General features: G+C 35.6%; 1 protein-coding gene across 1 annotated transcript; it reads left to right on the plus strand.

Moving 5' to 3' along the window:
• Positions 1 to 194: 194 nt before the first annotated feature.
• On the plus strand, positions 195 to 24425 carry LOC117339378 (nuclear factor NF-kappa-B p105 subunit-like). Its single transcript, XM_033900974.1, has 21 exons — positions 195 to 326; positions 2131 to 2285; positions 3061 to 3200; positions 3337 to 3485; positions 3761 to 3894; positions 4661 to 4819; positions 9207 to 9311; positions 9817 to 9911; positions 10300 to 10438; positions 12106 to 12234; positions 13561 to 13614; positions 14241 to 15133; positions 16157 to 16212; positions 17332 to 17449; positions 18052 to 18274; positions 18688 to 18857; positions 19392 to 19643; positions 20596 to 20761; positions 22168 to 22343; positions 22951 to 23050; positions 23417 to 24425. The coding sequence occupies exons 2-21, from the start codon at positions 2150 to 2152 to the stop codon at positions 23497 to 23499; spliced, it is 3477 nt and encodes a 1158-aa protein (XP_033756865.1). The 5' UTR covers positions 195 to 326; positions 2131 to 2149; the 3' UTR covers positions 23500 to 24425.

Consider the following 24425-nt stretch of genomic DNA (forward strand, 5'->3'; position numbering starts at 1 on the left):
ATAGATATTTAATGAAGTCTCATCAATTAAACTTTCTCAATCAACCTACAATAACAAATGTCCTTCTTTGGCTAAAAATGGATCATGTATAATCTAGTATGTTGTAGTTTCACCCTCGTCCAACGACGCGAAAAGTAAAAAAAAAAAAACACTTTGCTTGTCACGTGATTTCATTAACCAATGAAACTGGTTCTGGGGAATCCCCACGTTGGATTTTCCATCTTGCTTGTTGACGACTGACTGATGAGAAATCTGACTGGTTTATATATTTTTCTGAATGCTTAGACAGATTTCCGGGAATGTGCCAGTATCTAGAGTATCAACAGGTATGAGAATGCGATGTAGAAAAACTACAAGTTCAATAATAATATCATATCATATCACAGGAAATATATCCAGGATTTTCCATAAAATCTTAAATGGACGACGGGTGTCCAAAAATAGATCCTGGTCATGAAAGGTGGTATGAACTGGTTTATAACAACTTGTTCGCGTGTTTTCGCGATAAATAATCAGACATTACACCAAAAACAGACGATGTCTTGTTCTTAGTTGCTCTATGACAAGATATGATACTAAATATTATGATTATCAGTAAAGACAGAAGTTCCTCCCCCTTGCCAGTCAAAGTGAATAGAACATTTTGTGCTGGCCGTAACATTGCATGGGGTTGATTGTTTTGTTAAACGAATAGGACTAGTATCGATTTATGGATTTAACTTATCGGTTACTCATATGATAGTATAAGCAAGACTAGCATATCGGACGATCGGGGTACAAGATTTAAGCATTCACACTTTAAAAACACAATTATGTAAGGGGGGGGGGGGGGGGGGGTTCTATCAGAAGTTGTTTTTGTTTAAATAATTAGCTAATCATGAGCTGACGTCAAAGGTAATTGTAAACAAAACTTTCAACTGTCATTATAAAATCTGTGTAGCTTACTCCAATATTGTTATAATCTATTTTAACTAGTCGTCGGTAATAGAGTGGTCTGACTTCAACAACTGGTTTTCAATTTTAAGTAGCTATAGGACGATGAGACATTCTGAATTATTGCTGTTTGTATGTTGTCAGTCAGCACAATTGGTAGAGTGTTGTATACCGAAGCTGAAGGATACTATTTTGGTAACAAACAGGTCATCTGTTTGAATTTCTAGCTGTTTGTCATAAACAATATTTAAGGTGAGCACACATGCATTCAAATATATGGGAGTAGTTTAAATTTGACAGCTTAGTACAATGTATAGACCTATTATAGTTGTAGGATTACAGAAACATTTTAGGGTTCAACTATAGAAAATGTTCCCTTTAGTGGACCTAAGACTGGATGTTGGTTTAGTCTCTTTTTTAAGTATACTACACTAGATAATCTCTTTCCTGTTAATCACAGTACCCCATAATTAGTCATAAATAAAGTCAGACACACATATATACCATACATCCTCATTGAGGACTAATAATTCTTTATCAGCCTACAGCTTGGTACACCAGATCAGCTGAAATTGTATTGTGCTCCAGTATTCTAAATAATTTAATTAACCTAAATAATACATACACATGCCATGGCCAACCCTCCTCATTATTAATACTCACAATTTTTACCATAAATACACAGAGATTATCAGTGCAATTTTAAACTTTAAACATTCAATTACTTGTCCAACAGTTTTAAGATCAGCTTGCTAAAAGGGGAAGTGATAATTATAAGTGACTGTTCTTTTTTGAGGTGTGAAAATTTGAAATCTCACAATCTCCATGATCCCTTGCAGGAATTTTGAAAGTTAGCAATTGCAAGTATACATGTATATAGACACCAAAAAAAAAAAAAAAAAAAAAATAACAATGAAAATAATTTTAAAAGTGAAATAATCCATGCTTTCACCTAAAAAAAAGACTCTATACGAGATCCAGAATAACATTATTAATGCCACTATTTATCCAAGCTTTATTTTGTCCACATACAGAGTCCTGCTTCTCTTGTGGTCTACCAATTATGCTACAGGCTGCATCGTTTAGTTGACTTATTTATCTATTAGCTAGCTCAATTATCCCCTCCCCTTCTCTACACTTTGTCAAGTTTTTTGCTGTGGTTGCCATGATCATTTATGATATTAATTGTATTTGTAGTGAGTGAAGAAGGACCAGTATGAGTGACCCCGACGGTGATACCTCTGACTCAGTCGAGTATGAATTTTCCATTGAAAGCGATCCAAACATTGTATTCCAAGTGAAAAAGAACAAGATTACCAATGGTGAAATTACCCAGATGGTGCTCGATGACGGTCAGTCTAAACATACATGTATATCCAAAAATAGACTTCACCATAACACAGGTTCATGAATTGACCCCTTTTACATTTAGAAAAATAAAGCTATTTCAAGAAAAGTGTCTGTTACAAGTACTAGAGTACATGATCATCTTAATTTGATTGTTGTACATGAACGGTGTAGTGTTGTAAGAAGCTGTAGTCTTATTGAAGTTTCACCTTTTAAGGAAAAGAGTAACCAATTCAAGCACCTGTTCTTTGTTGACCAATCATATTTATTTATGCATGGTGTTGACTACTGTTGATGTTGGTAATGAGTTTTACATGTTAGTAATGCTGATCTTAATGTTATCTACAATGTAGTTATACTTTGAATATTTTTTTTCTGATACTACTAACAGATTGTTGTGATGAAATGACATTATGAACACTTGAACAACTGCCAGTATAATTTTGGACTATTTTCTGTAACACTGTCAAACCAAAAAAAATTGGGAATTATCTTTTGTCAGATGTGATGATAGAAGAGTTCCAATTTATCAATGTTTTTGGTTTCTTACCAGTGCATTATAATGCAATATGAAATGGTGCTGTCATGTATAATACCCTTTGCATCAAACAGCTTATCACAACAGTATAGATTGTCATCTTGTCAGTGATAGTACAAGTGAATCTGATAAATTAGTACCTGTTATACTACTAATTAATCATTTATATTAATCATTTAATATTTTGTTAATCAGTTGCATGTAAACTTTGGTCTGTTGCAAATAAAATTATTATTTTACAGAATCTGAACCTCATATTGAGATTGTAGAGCAGCCACAACCCCGTGGATTCCGATTTCGTTATGAATGTGAGGGCCCATCTCATGGAGGTCTACAGGGAGAGAAAAGTGAAAAATACCGCAAGACTTACCCTGCTATCAAGGTCAGTATTCTTAGTAGACATTAGGAAAATTTGAGACTGAATGTTATGACCACAAAATATCTTAACCAATTTAAAAATACTTGTACAGTGGCATTGCTATTGGTCATGACAAGTCATTGTGTTCAAATTGTTATAGATCAAGAATTACAATGGACCCGCCCGTGTGGTGGTTACCTTGGTAACAGATGAGGTCATCCCTCGTCCACACGCCCATAAACTGGTGGGGCGAAACTGTAATGAAGGAACTTGCATTGTGGAATTAAAAGGTGGACAAAACTCTCTGACGTGAGTTATATAATTTACTCTTGTAAATTGATATGATTAAATTATAATGCATGCTCCGTTACCAAACTGTATTTTCCAAGCACAAAGGTCATAATGTCTCTCCTGTAATAAATATCCATTTATCTATTGCTGTTCAACATTAACAACAAATGCTGTTTCTTTGACCTGTATTAAATAAGCCCCCCTTTTTACTACAAGTCTGCTTGTATTGAGTCCCATGCTTATTGGAAGAGAAACACAGTAAAAATAATGAAGTATGATTTGATGTGATGAAGGTTTCCCAACCTGTGTGTCCAACATGTGACGAGAAGGAAAGCATCAGATGTGATAGAACAGAGAATCCTGGAGTCCATTAAACTTGACAAACTCGTCAAACTAGGTGACCTGAACGCCCAGGCAGACCTTACAGGTAAGATTCTGTTATTTGTATGTAGAATATCATACATTAATTAATCATACCATATTCACAAAACAAGACAAAAAACATTTCACTTCAAATTTAGCAAATGTAAGATTCTGTTTGTCATATAACCAATAAATTTGCAAACATTTTTGGAAGAAGAGTTTTTACAGGATCATTTAGCTTTTAGAATGGCAATATTTTCATTCCATTTATGATGTCTCTTAATGTGATGCCATGGAAATGTGTTGTTACTGTGGGAACCTATAGCTAATCACTGCTGATCCATTATTTGTTCGTAACACAACTATGCTAATGAGAGTAATTATGATATTAAAATCTTACGTTAAGTGATAACATGATGTAATTACAATGAGGGGGGAAACATGACTTCAGTTGAGTGACTCAAACCAGGTTATGTGGACAGATGGCCTAGTTCACAGTATGTACGCAAGCTTGAAACTTATCACACTTCTGTCTGCCATTTGTGTGGTATATATCCTTTTCTTTAAAAGTCATGTGCTTCCATCCACTGAATTATTCTGATCATAATTTGATTCATCACACATTTGTTTGGAGATTTTGGAAGTAAAATCACCTTTAATGAACATTCCTAACCATGACATACAAAACAGCTACATGTACAGTTTGTATATGAAGTGTAAGTGTACTGCATAGATATGTTATGTCAGCACATCATTTCAAATTTGATTGATGTCTTTTTGGTCATTCAAGTATTTCCAATAAATTAATTTATGATTGTTATTTAATCTAGTGGAAGATGTTAACCAGGCTAAGGTACAATCTGAGAAACTTGCCAAGGAAATGCAGTTAAATGTTGTGAAGCTGTGTTTCCAAGCCTACCTACGAGATGAAAATGGAATGTTTAGTCGTCTGCTTCCCTCTGTTCTATCCAACCCTATATATGATAGCAGTAAGTATTATAATCTTCTGTTTATTTTAGTTCAGTGAAATAAGGTCTTCCCTCAAAATGAAGGACACATTGCATTAGTACCTCTTCTTCAGGTTCTCCTCATAATTTCTTCTCTGGCCATTACTGGCCTAAACTGTTGAAAATGTCTAGACAATACTTGCAGTATATGTACTTGCATTGCTTCAGCTGGTGTGCATTGTACTACTGGTATGTCACTGTGACCTTGACTTCAACATCAAAGGTCAAATAAGTGCAATTTTTTTCAATAATGCTTTTCCAGGCAATTACTTTAAAAATGTTAAAGATGTCTTTATGATAGTTGCTGGATATCTGTTTCACACACTGACAAATTGTAGAACTGTTTGAAGGGGGAAAATATCAAACAAGTGTTAATTTTGTCTGGGTCATAACATCTAAACTGTTGAACTGTTGAAGATATCTTGATGAAACTTCAAAAATATACCAGTATATATATACACACTCACAGATGATGTGCAGTGTACTATACCTGATAATTTGGTCATTGCAATCTTCATTTTTAGGTCAAAGATCATTTGAGTGCAAAAATATTCAATGCCTAGTAAGAGAGGAAAGAGAAACATGTTTTTGTTCACAAAAACAAATCACTAGTTGGATACATGTTTTGTGGAATTTATGGAATGGGCCTTGATTTACACTAATATTTATATTTATTAATGTACAGTTACAGTTTTTAAACGAACATTAATGTTCGGTTATTGCAATCAAGAACTAGACTGAGAAATATGACCATATTTGGTAACCACATTCACCAATACGCCATCTACTGTCTGTTTCAATGAAATATGGCTGCCCCCATTGCCTTACGCTTCAAATAATTTACCTGCAAAAACATCTTCGTTTTATATAGTAGTTTTACCGAAAATGTGGAAATATATTCAGTAGATGTTTTGAAGATGCATACGATTTGAGAAATGCATAACGCTAGCGAAATGTTAGAACTAAATGAACCTGAACTTTGCGAATAACTCCAGGTCAATATATTTATGTAAACAACTATTGCGCAGGCGCAATCGTCTCCGGATGTTTAGAAAGTTTTGCTCTTCCGTGTTCATTCCAAAAAGGCCTGACATTATAGCATAGGTCTGCAAATATGTCCGCGATTTACTTAAATGTGTAATATGTATATTCTAGAATGTTACATCATTATCAACTAGGTGTGTATTTCTATAATTTAGAGAAAGAAATATATCAATAACGGCATACGAGACGATACATTGTATCATACTATAGGTTACTGTACGTGTTAACGGTGTTTGCGAGAAAGAACTGTACATATGTATAGACTTACAATTAGGTGGCATTTGTGGTCAGGGTGACTGGTCATAGCGTTAACGTTGTCATCGATTTCCATATACCAATTTCCTTTGACGAAAATGACCAATAAATCAAATACAAATGATAATATCTTTTTATGTGCACGGGATTGCTTGTTGTAGGCGATACTTGAAACATATTTACTGTTGTAAGGGAGGTAACTGCAAGATTACGGAAATCAAAAGTTAAACCAATTTGATTGGTCGATTCTTCCACGACTTTGGCAGGGGGTTTACAATCGAAGTGACAGATTTCTTACGGCAATATTCAGATGATATCAACAATAACATTTTGGATACGTGTGGTTGGCAGTTGTCATGTTTAAAATGAACAATTATATAGCTTGTTTTTATTTCGGCACAGACGAGAATATTTACTGAAACGGACCACACGTGAAGCGGACTTGGAAATACCAAAACGAAGAAAAATGGGGCTTAATTATAATATAAATTGGCATTATTTTCAGAGGATTGACCAATATATATGTTCTTCAATGCCTAATTGTATCATATATAAAATATTAGAGGTTTATTTGACCGAATTTTAAATTAATTATTCATTTGCGAATCGCGGCCCGATTGTCGTTAGAGTTGTATTACCGAAATGGCCGATAGTGGACCCAAAATCGATATTTTTACGAGAATTTTTTTTTCATTTACCTGGAAGTATTTTGAAATAATTTGCAAAATACCGAATTCACGACCAAATTTTCGATTGTGACGAACTACTGAGACGGTGTTAAGTTCATGTTAAGTCAATCTGATTAAATCAGCTGTTACATGGCTACGTTTACTATGCACTACGTCTACTAGGTAATTTTTTTTAAAGACGGAAATCCGGATTATCTAAAAAACAAATGCAAAAATACTTGTGATATTCTCTTAATTTGATATTCAGCCGTTAATTGTTATCTGTAGTTTTATAACTTCTGATATATTGTGATTGATACTCTATATAATATTGCTGTGGAACTTGTGTTATTTTTCAAACAAAATTCATTTTAATAATTTGTTAATTTAGAATTTTCATCAAGACATGATCAAGACTGAAATTCTCACTACACCGTACTTCAAACACGGAGTAATCAATGAATTGATAAACTGAAAATTGAAGTCAAGCAAATGAGTTAATATTTACCTTAAGTATTTTTTCAATATACAACAAATGTTCAGATGACTATTTGTGCCATGCTGTTACAATATTTCAGTTACAATTCTAAAATTGAATTAGTATGTAAATATATGTTATCCTGTCAATATCCACAAAGCGAGTGTAGTCTACTGTACTCAAAGTCATGCCAGTAGATAGCGGTACATATACTTACTGCTTACATCTAGTGCTTACTTGTATGAACTATAAATCAATAACAAAATGGTTCCTATATTTCTATATATGACTTCACAAATTATGTGGTGTCTGAAGATCTGAATGAAGTTAATAAACGATGTATTAAATTATTTTTATGAAATATTCAAGTCACACATCATTCTCTTTTAAAAATATTGATTTCAGGTCCATTTTGGTAATTTAACTATGACGGCAATCAGGCCTCGAATGGCGAATGATTACAAAAAATTTAAATACGTCTCGGTCAAATAAACCCCTAATATTTTACATATGATTAATTTTGACATTGGAGAACATATAATTGTGTCCATTCTCTAATATAAGCACTGGTAGAAAGTACAGAATAGAGCTTCATAAATATATTATCAAAATTACTAATTACCCCGGTAAATACAACATTTCACATAAACCTCCCATGACTGATGGTGAACTTAAACTTGCAAATCTCCTGTGTCATTCCAATTTTGATATGTGTAAATATATACACGTACGGTATATATATAGATATAGATATGGAATGATTCACAAATTTGCATACAGTTATGGAATCTTATAACACCCCAAAAAATGTTCTCTCCACATAAAGGTGTGATTTGTGCAATTACATTGCTGAACTATGTGGTTCACTATGATTGGATGATCAACATTGGAAAGGGACAATAAATAGGGAATGTGTCATCCCATCGAATGGACTGTAACCTTTATCAGCTTTGAAGTTGAAAATGAAGCTTGAAGTTTTCTTTTCCTGTTTGCTGAATTATTTGATGAAGATAGTCTTTATATGGTTGTTATTCTTTATCACATTGTGTACAATACTGTAATTATACCAGAAGTATATCTATTCATATAAAGATTTATTAACATCAAATGATTCCTGAACAAAAAGAGTCAAGTTTTTTGTTTTGAAGTACCATACCTGCTTGAGTACAGTTTCAATAGGATACATTCCTAATGCGGGCCTTGATTAGCAGCTCTGGTTTTGGTTTTCAGTAGTTCTTTATGTGTGTTTCATCATATTAAGTTGAAATATGCTAAACTAACGATGGAACTAGCCTAAATTTAGTGCATATTAGAAGTTGGCATCAATAAGGTCACAGAGTCCTGGCTGTATTATAACTGATGATGCCTTCCCGAAAGAAAGAAGACATATTTTATTTTCATCCATCCAAGATAGATCAACAAACTTCCAATTTCAATTAGGACCTTACAGAAACATGCATGTGTTCAATCATATTAGAACAGCTGCAAACATTTCAAATTATTTGCAATTAATTCCTAAACCAATATCAGTAAATTTATCAACTTTAAACTTAGAAGATTACTGATTTTGCATTAAACAATAATGTTCGTTTACAGTACTTCCAGTACTTTGATTATTCATTGCCACCAATAGTGAAAATAAATGATATCTTGATGATAACAAACTTTACGCTTAAAATATGTATCCTCCAAATTAATGCGGAACAAGGCCATTCTGCATTACAGATTAAGTTAGTTGACAGTGCTTCAAAGGGACTACCTTTAGTTGTATTTGCCAGCAGTGTGATTCTTCATATAAAAGAACTATTTTAGAATATTTGAAACAAAGGAAATAAAAATACAAGGACAACTGATAAATTTGTAGGAAATATACTCAAAAGTTTTAAAAATTATTTCATTAACTTATTATTGTTCTGTTTCACAGAATCACCTGGAGCCAATGCCCTCAAAATCTGTCGCATGGATAAATACGGGGGCTGTTGTACTGGAAATGAAGAGGTGTTTCTGTTGTGTGAAAAAGTACAGAAAGGTAACTTGGTATTCTGTCATATGTTGGATACAAAGGTTAAAAGTATGTTAGCACACAGAACATGGTGGTACTTATGTGTGATTGTTAGTGGTTTTGTGTCCTTACATAAACTAACATCATATACCATCTAATGTTACAACTGAAGAAAACAATATAGTACAAAGAATATCATAGTAACAATGTTAGTGTCCTCTAATAATACCATGCAGTAGAAAACAACATTGTGCTGCACTGTTCCATTCACTGTTTGTCCTCACTAAGATCAGGTACATTTTTGATAACAGAAAACTGATATTATGCTATATCTGTATATGTCCACTAAATTCCATCCTCTGCTTGATGCTTCATGTCAAGATTCATTGACTGATCTACTGAGAAAGAAAAATGTAGCTTATCCTAGTTATTTAACTACAATCAATGTCTTTTCATTCAATTGATCTAAAACCTAATAGATATATACCTCAGTTAGAAAGTCATTTTATCTATACCTTATCATGAATCTTAGACGACATCTCGGTAAGATTTGTGGAGCAAGATGAGGAGGGTCAAGTGACTTGGGAGGCGTATGGGACCTTTGGGCCTTTTGATGTCCACAGACAGGTTAGTATGAACCTATTCTTATAAATTATCTTATTCTCTTAGATTTGTTCAAAATCTGCTACTCGTTAGACTAAATAAAGTTCTTGATCAGATTCTTGTCTGTGAAAAGTTCAAATATTTTTGATAATTGTGTACAACTGTTTTTATTAATTTATGACAATGATTAAGATGATTTGTGTTGAATAAGTTGTCCACCAAGTGACACTTGTGTGGAAAACATCTCACCTTCAGAGAGTAGCTAGTTTGTCAGGTACAGTAGTCTATACAGAGAAAGCATATACAATTGTTTGAGTGCTGTTGTTGTTGATGATACTTTCACGATTTAACTATTGTTTAAGTTAATGAAAAAATTGAATTAATATTAACTTCTTTTTTTTTTACAAACCAGTATGCCATCGTCTTCAAAACCCCACCCTACAAGGACCCAACGATAGACAGAGCAGTAAATGTTCTCATAATGTTACAACGCAAGTCAGATTCTGAAAGCAGTGATCCAAAGTCTTTTACCTACTACCCTCAGAACATCGGTAAGTTTACTTTCAGTAAACACGTCAGGTAATTGGTTAGTCTTTTAAGTACTTACCTCAATGTCCAGAGTTACATTTACACTTCGCTGGGCTAGCATGGTAACGTGACCCTCTAGTGGCCTGTTTATCTACAGACACTAATGTTCTGTGATCTTAATTGTTGCAAAATGTATGGCCATTAACATTAAACATTTACATAGTCATTTTGTGTCTTTGCCATATGTTAATTTATCAATATTAAATTTGATTAAAGGTATTTGTAGGGCAACAGGAAGGGAACAGTTTGTTTTGGACTTATTATAATAGGTATTGTTTGGATGTATAAAGTGGACCGCACAAAGATCATGGCTTTTAAATGTGTTTAAATTGGTTAAAGAGATACTTTAATGAAACCTCATATGTTACTGTCTCATCACTACAAATGTTTATCACCTGTACCCAAGTGTTCAAGTCAAGGTCAAGCTCAGGCTTATAACCTGCTATCCTCAAGAATCAGAAAATAGCATGAGGGATATTTTTCTGTATTATTACAGGTATACTGTATGCTCCCCCAGGGAGCTAAGGAAGACATTGGCTGGTTGCTAAAAGCCTAATAACCATAGATGATAATTTGTGAACCACTTTGAAGCGGCCATGTTGGTTTGATATAGCAGTACAGTGGAACTTCGTTAACTCGAACTCGGAAAACTCGAATACCCGCTTAACTCAAAGTACAAATGTACTTTGTCAGTCCCGGCCGAATTATCTCTTTATCCTAGTAAAAAAAAACTTGGAAAACTCAAATTCGGAAAACCCGAAAAACTGGGATAATATGAAGTGAAAATTTGGCCCTAATTCATTAAAGAAATTGTCGGTGGAATCTTATAACAATAAATGTCGGTGATAAAAAGGACTGTTTTACTTACATCAGGTAATTTCCTAAGGCGGTCGCCGATAATAGTACACACGATAGTCAACAACTCATCTACCCGCTTGCTCAAGCGGAACTAATCTCTGACACACCGGTAGATCTACCCGGCTGATGTTTTTACAGGTGTAGAAATGAAACAGTCACCGGTGCCTATTAAATATTAAACTGCACATAGAAATGGCGTGGTTGTCGGTAAAACATAAGTAGGACTATCAAACAGTGTTTTATATGTCCAATATAAGGTAATGGTTCTGTTACGTTTTACATATAATCTGTGTTAAATTTAAACGGTTATTTGATATACCATCAATAAATTGTTATTCGGTTGAATTCCATTTTATCGTTTTTCCTTTTGCAAACATGACATATGTTATTTACATCAGATCGTTATTGAATTGACTAAGCGAAAGAAAATTTATCGAGACTGTATATCGGCAAAACTACACCAAACTACGAGTGACAGAACAAAATATTACATATACATTTACATGTATTGACCGGTCTTTACACTTAACTGATGAGCGACAGAGCAGAGGACAGAGTGGAGTTATGATGATTATATAATCTTGACAAATATTGACCAAACTTTGCACCAAAAATGACAACTCCCTTAATTCGAACACTCAGATAACTCGAAGTTTTCTCATGGTCCCGTTGAGTTCGAGTTAAGTTCCACTGGATATGAGACTCCAGATTATTATTATCATTAGATTTCTTGCATTTTCTTTAAAAAGTCTGATTTCTTTTTGATTTATAGACATGGATGACATTCGTAAGAAGAGAAAGAAGACTCTGCCAATATATCCAGGGAGTGGTAACTTTGGCTCTGGAGGCGGCGATAAACAACGAGGAGGCAGTGGCAACTTCTTCGGTGCAGTCAATGGAAGTGAGAGAATATTATGAGTGGCCTGACAGATTGACATAGAAATGTGAACAAAATAGTCAGTTTGTAGGAAAAAAATCAGATCTTGTTTTTTACTTCTTAGGAAACTTTATGAATTCAAATTCAGAGTTTGAAGATTAAGAAAAATTACCAAAAATAGATACCCTGAAAAAAATTATAGAAATAAATTATACATGTAATCTACTTTCACTTTCTGTGAAATTTCTGCTGAACTGAGAATTTGAACCTGGTAAAAAAAATACTGTTAAGATAATATATTGGATTATAGAGACTTTATACCTACTGCATTGAAGTTTGGGGGTATATTGGAATCACCCTGTCTGTCTGCCGTCCTGAGAACTCCTCCTAAACTTGAAAACCAATTTCAATGAAACTTCATACTAATATAAAGGACCATATTTCTATGTGTATGCAATTTTTTTTTCTTCAAAATTTTGGGTGGCTTGGTAATTAACTGGTCAGTATAAACAGGTTTAATGATAAAGGGCCATAGCTCTTCGTTCATTTGACTAATTTTGTATTCAGCATCTGTCAAATGGTGTAACTAAACAAAGCCTATAGTTGCACATATTAGGTGTTTCCGAAGCTATTACCATGGCAACACAGTCCTGGCTTCTGATTGGTCAAAATGTAGATATTGGCAGAACTTGACCAAATTTGCTATACATAGGTATTTGGAGATGCTGGGCATCACTGTATGGGTTTTGTTACCATGACAACCTAGCTGAAAAAAAGTGGCCTTGATATGTTGAAATGTAGTCTATGACTGATTCTGACCTAATTTGATGTACAAGGGTGTTAGGGGATGCCAAATGTCACTGTGTAGGCTTTGTTGCCATGACAACTATGCTGAAGAAAATAGTGGCCTCTTATTGGTTGAAATTTAGAAACTGTCCTATTTCAACAAATTTGATACTTGATAGGTGATTGGGACCAAATAAATATTGGCCTCTAATAAGTTGACATTTAGATATTGTTTGAATTGGATAGATTTCTTTAAAAATGTGCATATGATTGATACATGTGTTTGTGCATGAGTATTTTAATTTTACATGTCGAGGGGCAATGTTATGCTTAAAATACTGAATTCATTGGGACTGGAACTAAGGCTGTTGATGTATAAACGGCAACTGGGGTTGGAGAGGTATTAGTTACCCCAATAATGACGGTTTTTAATTGGACTAGTGGGTGTATAAGGATGGTTCTACAAGATTTCTGGCTATTCTCAATGTAATATAGTATGTAGTCTTTAATCTTCCATCCAGTGTGTTGTCCATTACTAAAGTGAGGATGAATTGTTTGTTGTAGACTCGTTGTCTGATAGCCAAGGAAACATGCCCACAACAGTTAACCAAGATGAAGGTAGGTTTAGATATGGTTATTATACCCCCTACAACAAACTTGGGCGAGGGGGTATTGGAATCAGTGTGTCCATTCGTCTGTTCATAGTACTAATATTGTACTGCCTACTCCTCCCAGTTTTATGCATGCATTTTAACAAAACTTTGCACACATATTATTCATGACATGTTCTTGTGTCTCTATGATATTTATTAAGTTCCATCAATAATTATTGTATTGAATATTTTGCAGACCTAGTTCACAAAAAATCAAATTTCACCCAACATTCTCTATTCAAAATATGCAGTTTTTTTATCAAAAGGCAGTATATAAAATGAATGTACTTTTCTAAAGAATTTAAAGTTGGATGTACACCATCTCCACATAGCAATTCCATAATGTTACCAAGTATGCATCCCTATTATGTGTTGTGTCATGTCACATTACATAAGGGTGAAATATCTATGCTCCTGTTTGTGACACTATTGTTGGTAGTACAGTGTATTTTGTTAAAATACAGTAGCAATTTCTTGATAAATTAATAAATACCCATTATTTGTTGATTTTACATTGATGCCAATTTTAGGAGATTTTATTTCTGTTACCTATATGATTGTGATTATGTATTAAATGCTTTACTTCGGCAGATGCTCCTCTGTCTAGAAGGACTATGGCTAAGGCAAGGCGTAATCCTGTACAACAACGCATCACCCCCCATGATGACTTGGAAACTGATACACCACCAGCTGTCACATTAGCATGTCAGCCTCCGAAACAAGCTGTTAACCCCTATTTCAGCAGTATGCAGATGCCTCAGCAAACTTTACCGCAAACCATGCCTATTAGGATACCCCAGACCACAGCCTATACCACGCCCTCTAACACTAACATGACTCCACCACAAACCATGTATATGCCAAACACCCTAAATACATCAGTTCCACAAACATCTGCCCAAAATACGTACATGGCTACCTCCCACAATAACCAAATAGGGATGTCCCAGGGTCATCAAATATCAATGCCTCATATGCCACAACAGATAACTCAACTACCGACCATGTACACTAACAACCAGTACCAGGGTCAGATCCTGATGGCTCCATCCAACCTGTACATGAACCCTAACCTTATGACTAGAGGCTCAGAGAGAGAGACTTCACCCATTCCAAGCATTCCACTAACTGTCCATGATGACAGGGAGATCATAGAAAAATATTCGGATCTGATTCCACTGACCGTTAGTGCGGATATGGGAACATGTCCACCTCAGATTCCACTGACCGTTAGTGGACATGATGTGGTTGATGGCATGGTCAAAATGGAAAGTCCAGCAATAGTTCATCAACCTGTTAAACGCGTGCACAAATTCCACAGTGATCCTGGTTCCCGTACAACTAAAAGTGTACATGGTAGGTTTTATTTTCTGGCATTATATTCAATTTTTTTCGTACTAAACAGACGCTTAATCATTGTCCTTTATAAAATAATTCCAAAACTTGCCTTTTCTCTTTTTTATCCTTTCCTTGTATCTGGCCTTGTTTTATAATCATACCAGACATTACCTGTTAAGTGGGGAATCTTCCTGTTTAATTATTTAGATACTTTGAAATAATGTATTAGTTATTGTAATAATGTCAGAATTCCAATAGGTCTACAAGATAAGACAGAGAAATTTCAAATTTGTAGTTTGTGGAAAAAGTTTCTGTAGATGTACTGGACCTAAGGCACGCAACATTCAAACTCAAAATCCGACAAAAGCAAAACGGTTTGTTACCTATTGTACCACCATCCTGAAAGTCTATTCCGTGTAGGTTTTGGAACGACTACTAATCATTAGCAGTTTCCCTAATACTGGACGACATCCCTGACACTGGCTAAAAAAGACGGCCAAGGCCATTCAGCTGTATGCAGCTACAGAGACACATGCCTACCATAGCCACCGGTCAGTCAGAGTACAGGGTTTTCAACCTGTATAATGGTAGACTTTTGATTTTGTAACATGTACAGTTATCTCACCGACCTAATGTTGACAAAGATGGGGACAACATGTAAGTATCGTCTCACCTGTAAAAGGTAGGATGAGTGGACATGTAAGTAATCATTACACTCTGTAGTAACAGGTATACGGATTGGGCACCTGTACGTATCTCACCTGTATCAATGTAAGGGTGCATGTAAGTATCTCACCTTATTAGCTGAACAAGGACTGGGATGATAAGTAATCGTCGCCTGTATAACAGGTAAGGATGGGGACATGTAAGTATCTCACCTGTATAACAGGTAAGGATGGGGACATGTAAGTATCTCACCTGTATAAAAGGTAAGGATGGGGACATGTAAGTATCTCACGTGTATTGCTGACAAGGATGGGGGCATGTAAGTATCTCACCTGTATAACAGGTAAGGATGGGGACATGTAAGTATCTCACCTGTATAACAGGTAAGGATGGGGACATGTAAGTATCTCACCTGTATAACAGGTAAGGATGGGGACATGTAAGTATCTCACCTGTATAACAGGTAAGGATGGGGACATGTAAGTATCTCACCTGTATAACAGGTAAGGATGGGGACATGTAAGTATCTCACCTGTATTGCGGACGAGGATGGGGACATGGTCCATATCACCACTGTTCAGTATCTTCCATAGTTTTTGTGGAACCAGAAATGTTTTAGTGGATATAAGTATTTTTTGCTTGTTCAGTCATGCAGGAATGCAAATCTATGATGTGTGTTTGTTATATGTATCATGTAATACATGTGTTTGTTATATGTATCATGTAATACATGTGTTTGTTATATGTATCATGTAATACATGTGTTTGTTACATGTATCATGTAATACGTGTGTTTGTTACATGTATCATGTAATACATGTGTTTGTTACATGTATCATGTAATACATGTGTTTGTTATATGTATCATGTAATACATGTGTTTGTTATATGTATCATGTAATACATGTGTTTGTTATATGTATCATGTAATACATGTGTTTGTTATATGTATCATGTAATACATGTGTTTGTTATATGTATCATGTAATACATGTGTTTGTTATATGTATCATGTAATACATGTATTTGTTATATGTATCATGTAATACATGTGTTTGTTACATGTATCATGTAATACATGTGTTTGTTACATGTATCATGTAATACATGTGTTTGTTATATGTATCATGTAATACATGTGTTTGTTATATGTATCATGTAATACACGTGTTTGTTATATGTATCATGTTATACATGTGTTTGTTATATGTATCATGTAATACATGTGTTTGTTATATGTATCATGTAATACATGTGTTTGTTATATGTATCATGTAATACATGTGTTTGTTACATGTATCATGTAATACGTGTGTTTGTTACATGTATCATGTAATACATGTGTTTGTTACATGTATCATGTAATACATGTGTTTGTTATATGTATCATGTAATACATGTGTTTGTTATATGTATCATGTAATACGTGTGTTTGTTACATGTATCATGTAATACGTGTGTTTGTTACATGTATCATGTAATACGTGTGTTTGTTACATGTATCATGTTATACATGTGTTTGTTATATGTATCATGTAATACATGTGTTTGTTATATGTATCATGTAATACATGTGTTTGTTATATGTATCATGTAATACATGTGTTTGTTATATGTATCATGTAATACATCCCTAAATGGTTGATGATTTTAACTTAAAACATTGTTGTTGCTTCAGACCTCTACACACCTGTATTATCAACCACCAGCTGGAGGTCGTCCACAACCTACTGGATGTCATGGAAACTTTGCCCAATGCTCAGTCCAAGATCAATGTCCACAATAGGAGACTCCAGGTACTGAAGCTGTATAAACAAAAATTAAAGATATGTGTTTGGGACAACTGATTTTGAGAGATTGTTTTTAACTTTTTATAATGATGATAAATACTATTATCAATTACTAGCTAGCCCCCCGAAGTGTTTTGGTTGCTGCTGTGTCAGTCCAACTTTCTGTCTATCCTTTTCATGTCCGCAGCATAACTTTGACCACAAATAAGCCAAGATCATGAAACTTAGTGTGTACTTAAGTTACACCAAGGTGGCATGCAGTGTACTAGATTCATGGCCCACAACCCTTTATTTACAGAGTTTTTGCTTTTAGTTAAGATTTCCTGTCTAGAGCAAAACAATACATTTGTAGTGTTAAAAAACATTATTCTTCCTTTTTCTAAACTCTCAAATTTTAACATATTGTTTACAAGTATTTGTGAGTAATATGACCGAATACAAAATTAACCTCTAATAAAGTTGTTTTTGAGAGTATTCATCAATTCCACGGCTACTCTTGTGTTAAAAAATACTTTAATCAATAATCTGAATTATCAAAATTCTATTCAAAATTTATGATATTAAACTTAAAATCAGTTAATAATAAGAATGATAAAACTAATTTACAGACACCATTGCATCTTGCTGTGATAACTGGCCAGGAAGGAGTGGTTGATGCCCTTCTCAAGGCAGGAGGAGAACCCACTGTTCTTGATCGTCATGGTAACACAGCAGCTCACTTAGCCTCGCTTTACAAAAAGGACAAGTGTCTTGCAGCAATGCTCAAATATATCCGGCCGAGAGTCAGCAGGCAGAGACCTTTCCCAGAACTTGACATCAAGAACATTGATGGTACTTATCAACAAGGCTGGATTCCTAATCAAATTCAAATGCTGTCATAATTTTACTGACTTAATTCATACCTTTCCAAAAAGTAATAATAGATATGAAGACTAAATCAAGAGCATTTCAGAGCAGTTCATATCTACAGGAATAATTCAACATAAGTAATTAGCCTTATAAATCAGCAATGCTAGTTTGACAATTATAGCAGAAAGTTATTACAATAAATGTATTAACATGTGTCAAGTTATATTTCATAATGTGACAAATTTTGTTTGCTTGCTGTCTTTTTATTGTAGAAACTGAGCGGGGGGAATAATGCGAGTAACCATTTCTTGTTTGACAATGTTTCTTGTTTTCTGTGGATTGGACTTGATGTTATGAAATATTACCTTTATATATGTACTGTGATAATTTTCTAGGTTTGACTCCACTCCATATTTCTGCCCAAAAAGAGGACTTAACATCCATAAAACTATTAATAAAGGGCAAAGCTGATGTGAACATGGCTGATGGGAAAAGTGGTCGAACAGCCCTTCACTACGCAGCAGGCAGTGACGACCTCGCTACTGCTGGCTGGCTACTTCTAGAGGTACTTATCAGCATTCAAGTTTTATGATTATTTGTTTGTAGACTTCAACTCGGTTCATTTGACTCTTGCTCAGCGAAGAAAACTGGTGTTTGAAAAGCTAAAATGTAGTTTTTTAATGATTTTGTGCAAAGCAAACTTACTGTAGTAGTAAAATCTGTTGTTTCATATAAACCTAGGACACTCTTAGTTCTGGCCTTTTATGCTGGATCTATGGTTCCTGCTAGTACTTCCCAGTCAGTTAGGCGACACCACTGACAAAATTTATTAAATATTATGTCCCATCACTAACGTTTCAATTATTTTGATCATTACACAACAAGGCTAGCAATATTATATTACAATAATATTTTATAAAGAAAATTTATCATTACACTGTACTATTAGATAAAAGAGGTACGCTAGAATGAAATGGACCCCTAGTGTATAAAACATAGGATTTGAGTTGTTTTCCCTGGCTAAAAGAAGATTTCTGGTTTTAGGCTACAACTTCAGTTATCTCCCCTGACACATGTTGTCCCGTTTTTCTTATTTCAGGCCAAAGCTGCAGTCAATGCTACATGTTTTGATGGCAACACATCTCTTCATGTGGCTTGTGGCCGGCAGAATGTTGGTATGGTAGCCCTCCTGATGGCAGCTGGGGCTGACCCAAAAATTGAGAACATGGACTACGAAGATGAGAGTTCAGAGAATGAAAATGAGGATGAGAAAGACAAAGATGAGATGATAAGAAAGGACAAGTGTCAGCGAGGTCGTACAGCAGAGGACTTTGCAATGGACAATGATAAGGTGGCTATTACATATATAGGTATTTTAACCGAATGTAGTATTAGATATACTTAGGCCAAGTAAAAACATCTTTTAAAAATGATTGGGAAGGTATACATAACTAGGTAAATAAATATTTAGAAGGCTGTAATGGGCATTAAACTTGTAAATAAATAGAAGTATTGATAACTTAAATTCTGCTTCCAAAATAATCGTAGCAAAAAATTCAGTTAACACAAAATATGTTAGGGTTGTTAGGGAAACAAGCAGTTTGTTTGTGCTCTGCCTTTTATAAACAGATAGCAGAATGTTTTATTGTGATCTGTCGGAGGTGCCATACTCTTATTTCATGCATTTGACTCATAATGTTTAAAAGTGTAAACATTTTGTTTAGTTTCAAATGTTTGGTATTATTGTCCCCTATTAACAGTTATGTCTAACTCTAGGTCCTAGATACTGTAAAGAGGTAATAATATTCAAGACTATCTATTATGATACACCCATCAAATTTCAGTAGTTTGATTTTTGTCCGGAGATCTCCTCCCACACATTCTTTGAAACTAGGAAGGCTTTATAATCGTGATATATGATTGTCTTTAATGAGTTGGAGGCTAACTTCTGATTGCTTGTATTCCTTAAACTGTTTGAAAATTAACTTTGACATGGTAATAAATTATGAGTGTTAAAAAAGGCCATCTAACCACTCATAATGTGGTTCTAATCTGATTTTACTGCAATATGGTATGTAACACTATGGCATTCAATGGACATATATTGTGGTGCACTTTAGTATTTCCAAAGATATAATTAAGTAGCCAAAAAAAGGATTCCTAAAAAGAGGTTAACCACTTAGAGACCATTACAGCCTACTTCCCCATTTCTGCCAAAGATGCATACTTTTACACCAAACTTTTGGTAATTGTGAAAAAAGTGAACAATCGTTTGATCATCCTGTATTGATATTCTGTTGTAGATTCTAAAGGTGTTGTATGGACACCCCTATACAAGTATGAGTGAGATTCATGAGGAGGCTGACAACAGGGAATATGAGCAAACAGCTGAGATGTTCACCTCCCTGTCCCTGGTGAAAGGTGAACAGGAGGAAACTGGCCTCAGTAGTATAGGTCCCATCACCGACGGTGAGTCCTAGGGTGTTATTGTGGGTGATGATAGGAGAGAGGGTGGACCCCCGTACTGGTGAGTCCTAGGGTGTTATTGTATGTCATGGTAGGAGAGAGGGTGGACCCCTGTATTAGTGAGTCCTCAGGTGTTATTGTATGTGATCGTAGGAGAGAGGGTTGACCTGTACTGGCGAGTCCTAGGGTGTTATTGTATGTCATGATAGGAGAGAGGGTGGACCCCTGTATTAGTGAGTCCTCGGAAGATATTGTGTGTGATGGTAGGAGAGAGGGTGGACTCGTACTGGTGAGTCCTAGGGTGTTATTGCGGGTGATGATAGGAGAGAGGGTGGACCCGTACTGGTGAGTCCTAGGGTGTTATTGTATGTCATGATAGGAGAGAGGGTGGACCCCTGTATTAGTGAGTCCTCGGAAGTTATTGTATGTCATGGTAGGAGTGAGGGTGGACCCGTACTGGTGAGTCCTCGGGTGTTATTGCGGGTGATGATAGGAGAGAGGGTGGACCCGTACTGGTGAGTCCTGGGGTGTTATTGTATGTGACGGTAGGAGAGAGTGTGGACCCCCATACTGGCGAGTCCTAGGGAGTTATTGTATGTGATGGTAGGAGAGAGTGTGGACCCCCATACTGGCGAGTCCTAGGGTGTTATTGTATGTCATGGTAGGAGAGAGGTTGGACCCGTACTGGGGAGTCCTCGGGTGTTATTGTATGTCATGGTAGGAGAGAGGGTGGACCCCTGGTGAGTTCTAGGGAGTTATTGTATGTGATGGTAGGAGAGAGGGTGGACCCGTACTGGTGAGTCCTAGGGTGTTATTGTATGTGATGGTAGGAGAGAGGGTGGACCCGTACTGGTGAGTCCTAGGGTGTTATTGTATGTGATGGTAGGAGAGAGGGTGGACCCCTGGTGAGTCCTAGGGAGTTATTGTATGTGATGGTAGGAGAGAGGGTGGACCAGTACTGGCGAGTCCTAGGGTGTTATTGTATGTGATGGTAGGAGAGAGGGTGGACCCCTGGTGAGTCCGAGGGAGTTATTGTATGTGATGGTAGGAGAGAGGGTGGACCCCTGGTGAGTCCTAGGGAGTTATTGTATGTGATGGTAGGAGAGAGGGTGGACCCGTACTGGTGAGTCCTAGGGTGTTATTGTATGTGATGGTAGGAGAGAGGCCTTGATTGACCCCTGTACTAGGATTAAGTATTTAATTGAGACAGATCAATTTATTACTTTGCAATAAAATGCATCCTGAAAAAAACATTTATGCTGAAAAGGCAATCGTGTCAGACATAATATAAAACTGTGAATTGTTACATCATCAAGGAACACAGCAACTGGTTCAAACTTATTTGAAGACAATTTGCTAACACATCTGGTTACGTGTACCTGTATTAAACGTGTCTTTATCTGTGACAGGAGGTGACATGGCCAGCATCACATATCCACAGAGGGTGAAGCTCTCCCAGTTGCTGGACCCTGACAGGGAGGGACAAGACTGGCGCTCACTGGCAGACAGACTTGGCTTCAGCAAACTAATCTCAGGCAGCCAGACAGGACACAGTCCTACCCGCATCCTCTTCACTTACTACGAGGTCACATTATTATTTAGTATTTCATAATCTGATGTTGCTATCCTCTCATAATTAATAAATCCAGTTACTTTTCTATCCTGATTCTCAAAAATAGGATGTCATTGTTTTCCCCCTTATTACATGAAGTATGGAGTATTATTTAGTTGTCTCATTTGTTTGTCAGTCTATCCATCATGTTTTCCATACTTATCTAGAATACAAACTACCACAGGCTGTTTTAAATTGGTTTGGTAATTTCACACCAGACAAATAACCCAACTTTAACCACATCAAAAATATCTCAATTTACAGAGTTATGACCTTTCGTTCATTTTTATGCCTCCGCTATGAAATAGAGGGGCATATAGTGTTACCCATGTCCATCCCGTCCGATGCAATGTAACTAGCTAATCTGAGGAACTGCTGATGCAATCCTCATCAAACTGTGTTTTGCGGTGTCAAGTGGCAACGGGAACATTTATGTCTTACAGACATTTTCTAGTTTATATATCAAAGATTAGACAGAGTTGGGGGACCATGAATTGTTTGAAATACTTTGCCTTGTAAGACTTCTTTCAGAAATTACAAAGGATTTATTTTAATTACTAACACTTTTTTAATTGAACAGGAATGTGGTGGAACTGTAAAGCGACTGAAAGATGCACTTATGGCTTTACACAGGACAGATGCTGTCAAACTCTTATCTCACCCAGACTCCGAAACTACAGGTATGTATACACAGGACAGATGCTGTCAAACTCCTATTTCACCCAGACCCCGAAACCACAGGTATGTATACATAGGACAGATGCTGTCAAACTCTTATCTCACCCAGACTCCGAAACTACAGGTATGTATACACAGGACAGATGCTGTCAAACTCTTATTTCACCCAGACCCCGAAACCACAGGTATGTATACATAGGACAGATGCTGTCAAACTCTTATCTCACCCAGACACTCTTATCACAAATATGCATAGACTAAGGCAAACAATTTGTTGATTCTTTCGAAATAGAAAAATAAAAACATCTATAATTGCTTAATATTTTCAAAATGTGGTGTTAAAAAATTCATTTGATCTGATTAAACAGATGTCCGGAAGGAGAAAACCATATCATCTGAGGGCAGCCTAATAGACTCTGGACTGAATTCAAAAAGTCTGACTCTACATTAACATAAGAGAACATTAACATAGGAGATGGCTGAGGAGTGCCACTGTGTTATAAGTCACAGTGTCCACTGGCTGTACAGAATAGTGCTACGACTGTGTACGTTTTACAACAACATGGCCTTGTCAATGGTATATACATGATTATGTTTTACATAGGTTACTGTATATATAGGTCACTGATCATATCAGATATTGTATAGGTCACTGTATATATATAGGTTACTGTATATATAGTGAAGTTTGTATATATTGCTCATTGTCTCCTATATTCAGAACATGATGATATTTAGCAATCCTGACATCCTTGAGTAAAGGTCCGGGGTGTGTGGTTTAATCCCTACCCCAGGTGGTTTAAGTTTCTCCAGAAACTGAGATAACAGACTGCACTGCGTCGTGGTTGTGTCCTTGGGCAAGACACTTTACCCTTATTTCTCTGGATGGCATGTGGCAGACCTCTTGTATGCTGTTAAGTGAGGTAGCTACCACCTACTGCAAGCCACATCAAAATGACTTTGGCTGTCCATCGGGCGATAAACCCAGCAAAACAGTGATTGTGTATTAGAGATTCATTGCTCCTTGTTTAAGTACCAAAACATAGTTGTACATAGTATTTGAACTGTTGTTCATGTCAAAGTATTATCATTTCTAATTTCCATAAGATTTCACTAACAAATTAAAGAGCAGTCATTTTGGGAAATGTATCTAGGTTATAAAGTGTACATACAAAAATATGTTTTCATTGATCATTTTAACTACTTTGATCAAATACTGTATATGACCTAATAAGGGCGCAGGGCACGGGTTATTGACATTCTGATTTTTTATGAAACAGACTATACCTTATAGCAGAATACCCAAGGCTGTGGAAACAGTAAAATATTCAGTCAAAAAAATATTCCAGATGAAGATATCTATTCATTATCATATAT

The sequence above is a fragment of the Pecten maximus genome, chromosome 1 (genome assembly GCF_902652985.1).
Source record: "Pecten maximus chromosome 1, xPecMax1.1, whole genome shotgun sequence".
NCBI classification, from domain to species: Eukaryota; Metazoa; Mollusca; class Bivalvia; order Pectinida; family Pectinidae; genus Pecten; species Pecten maximus.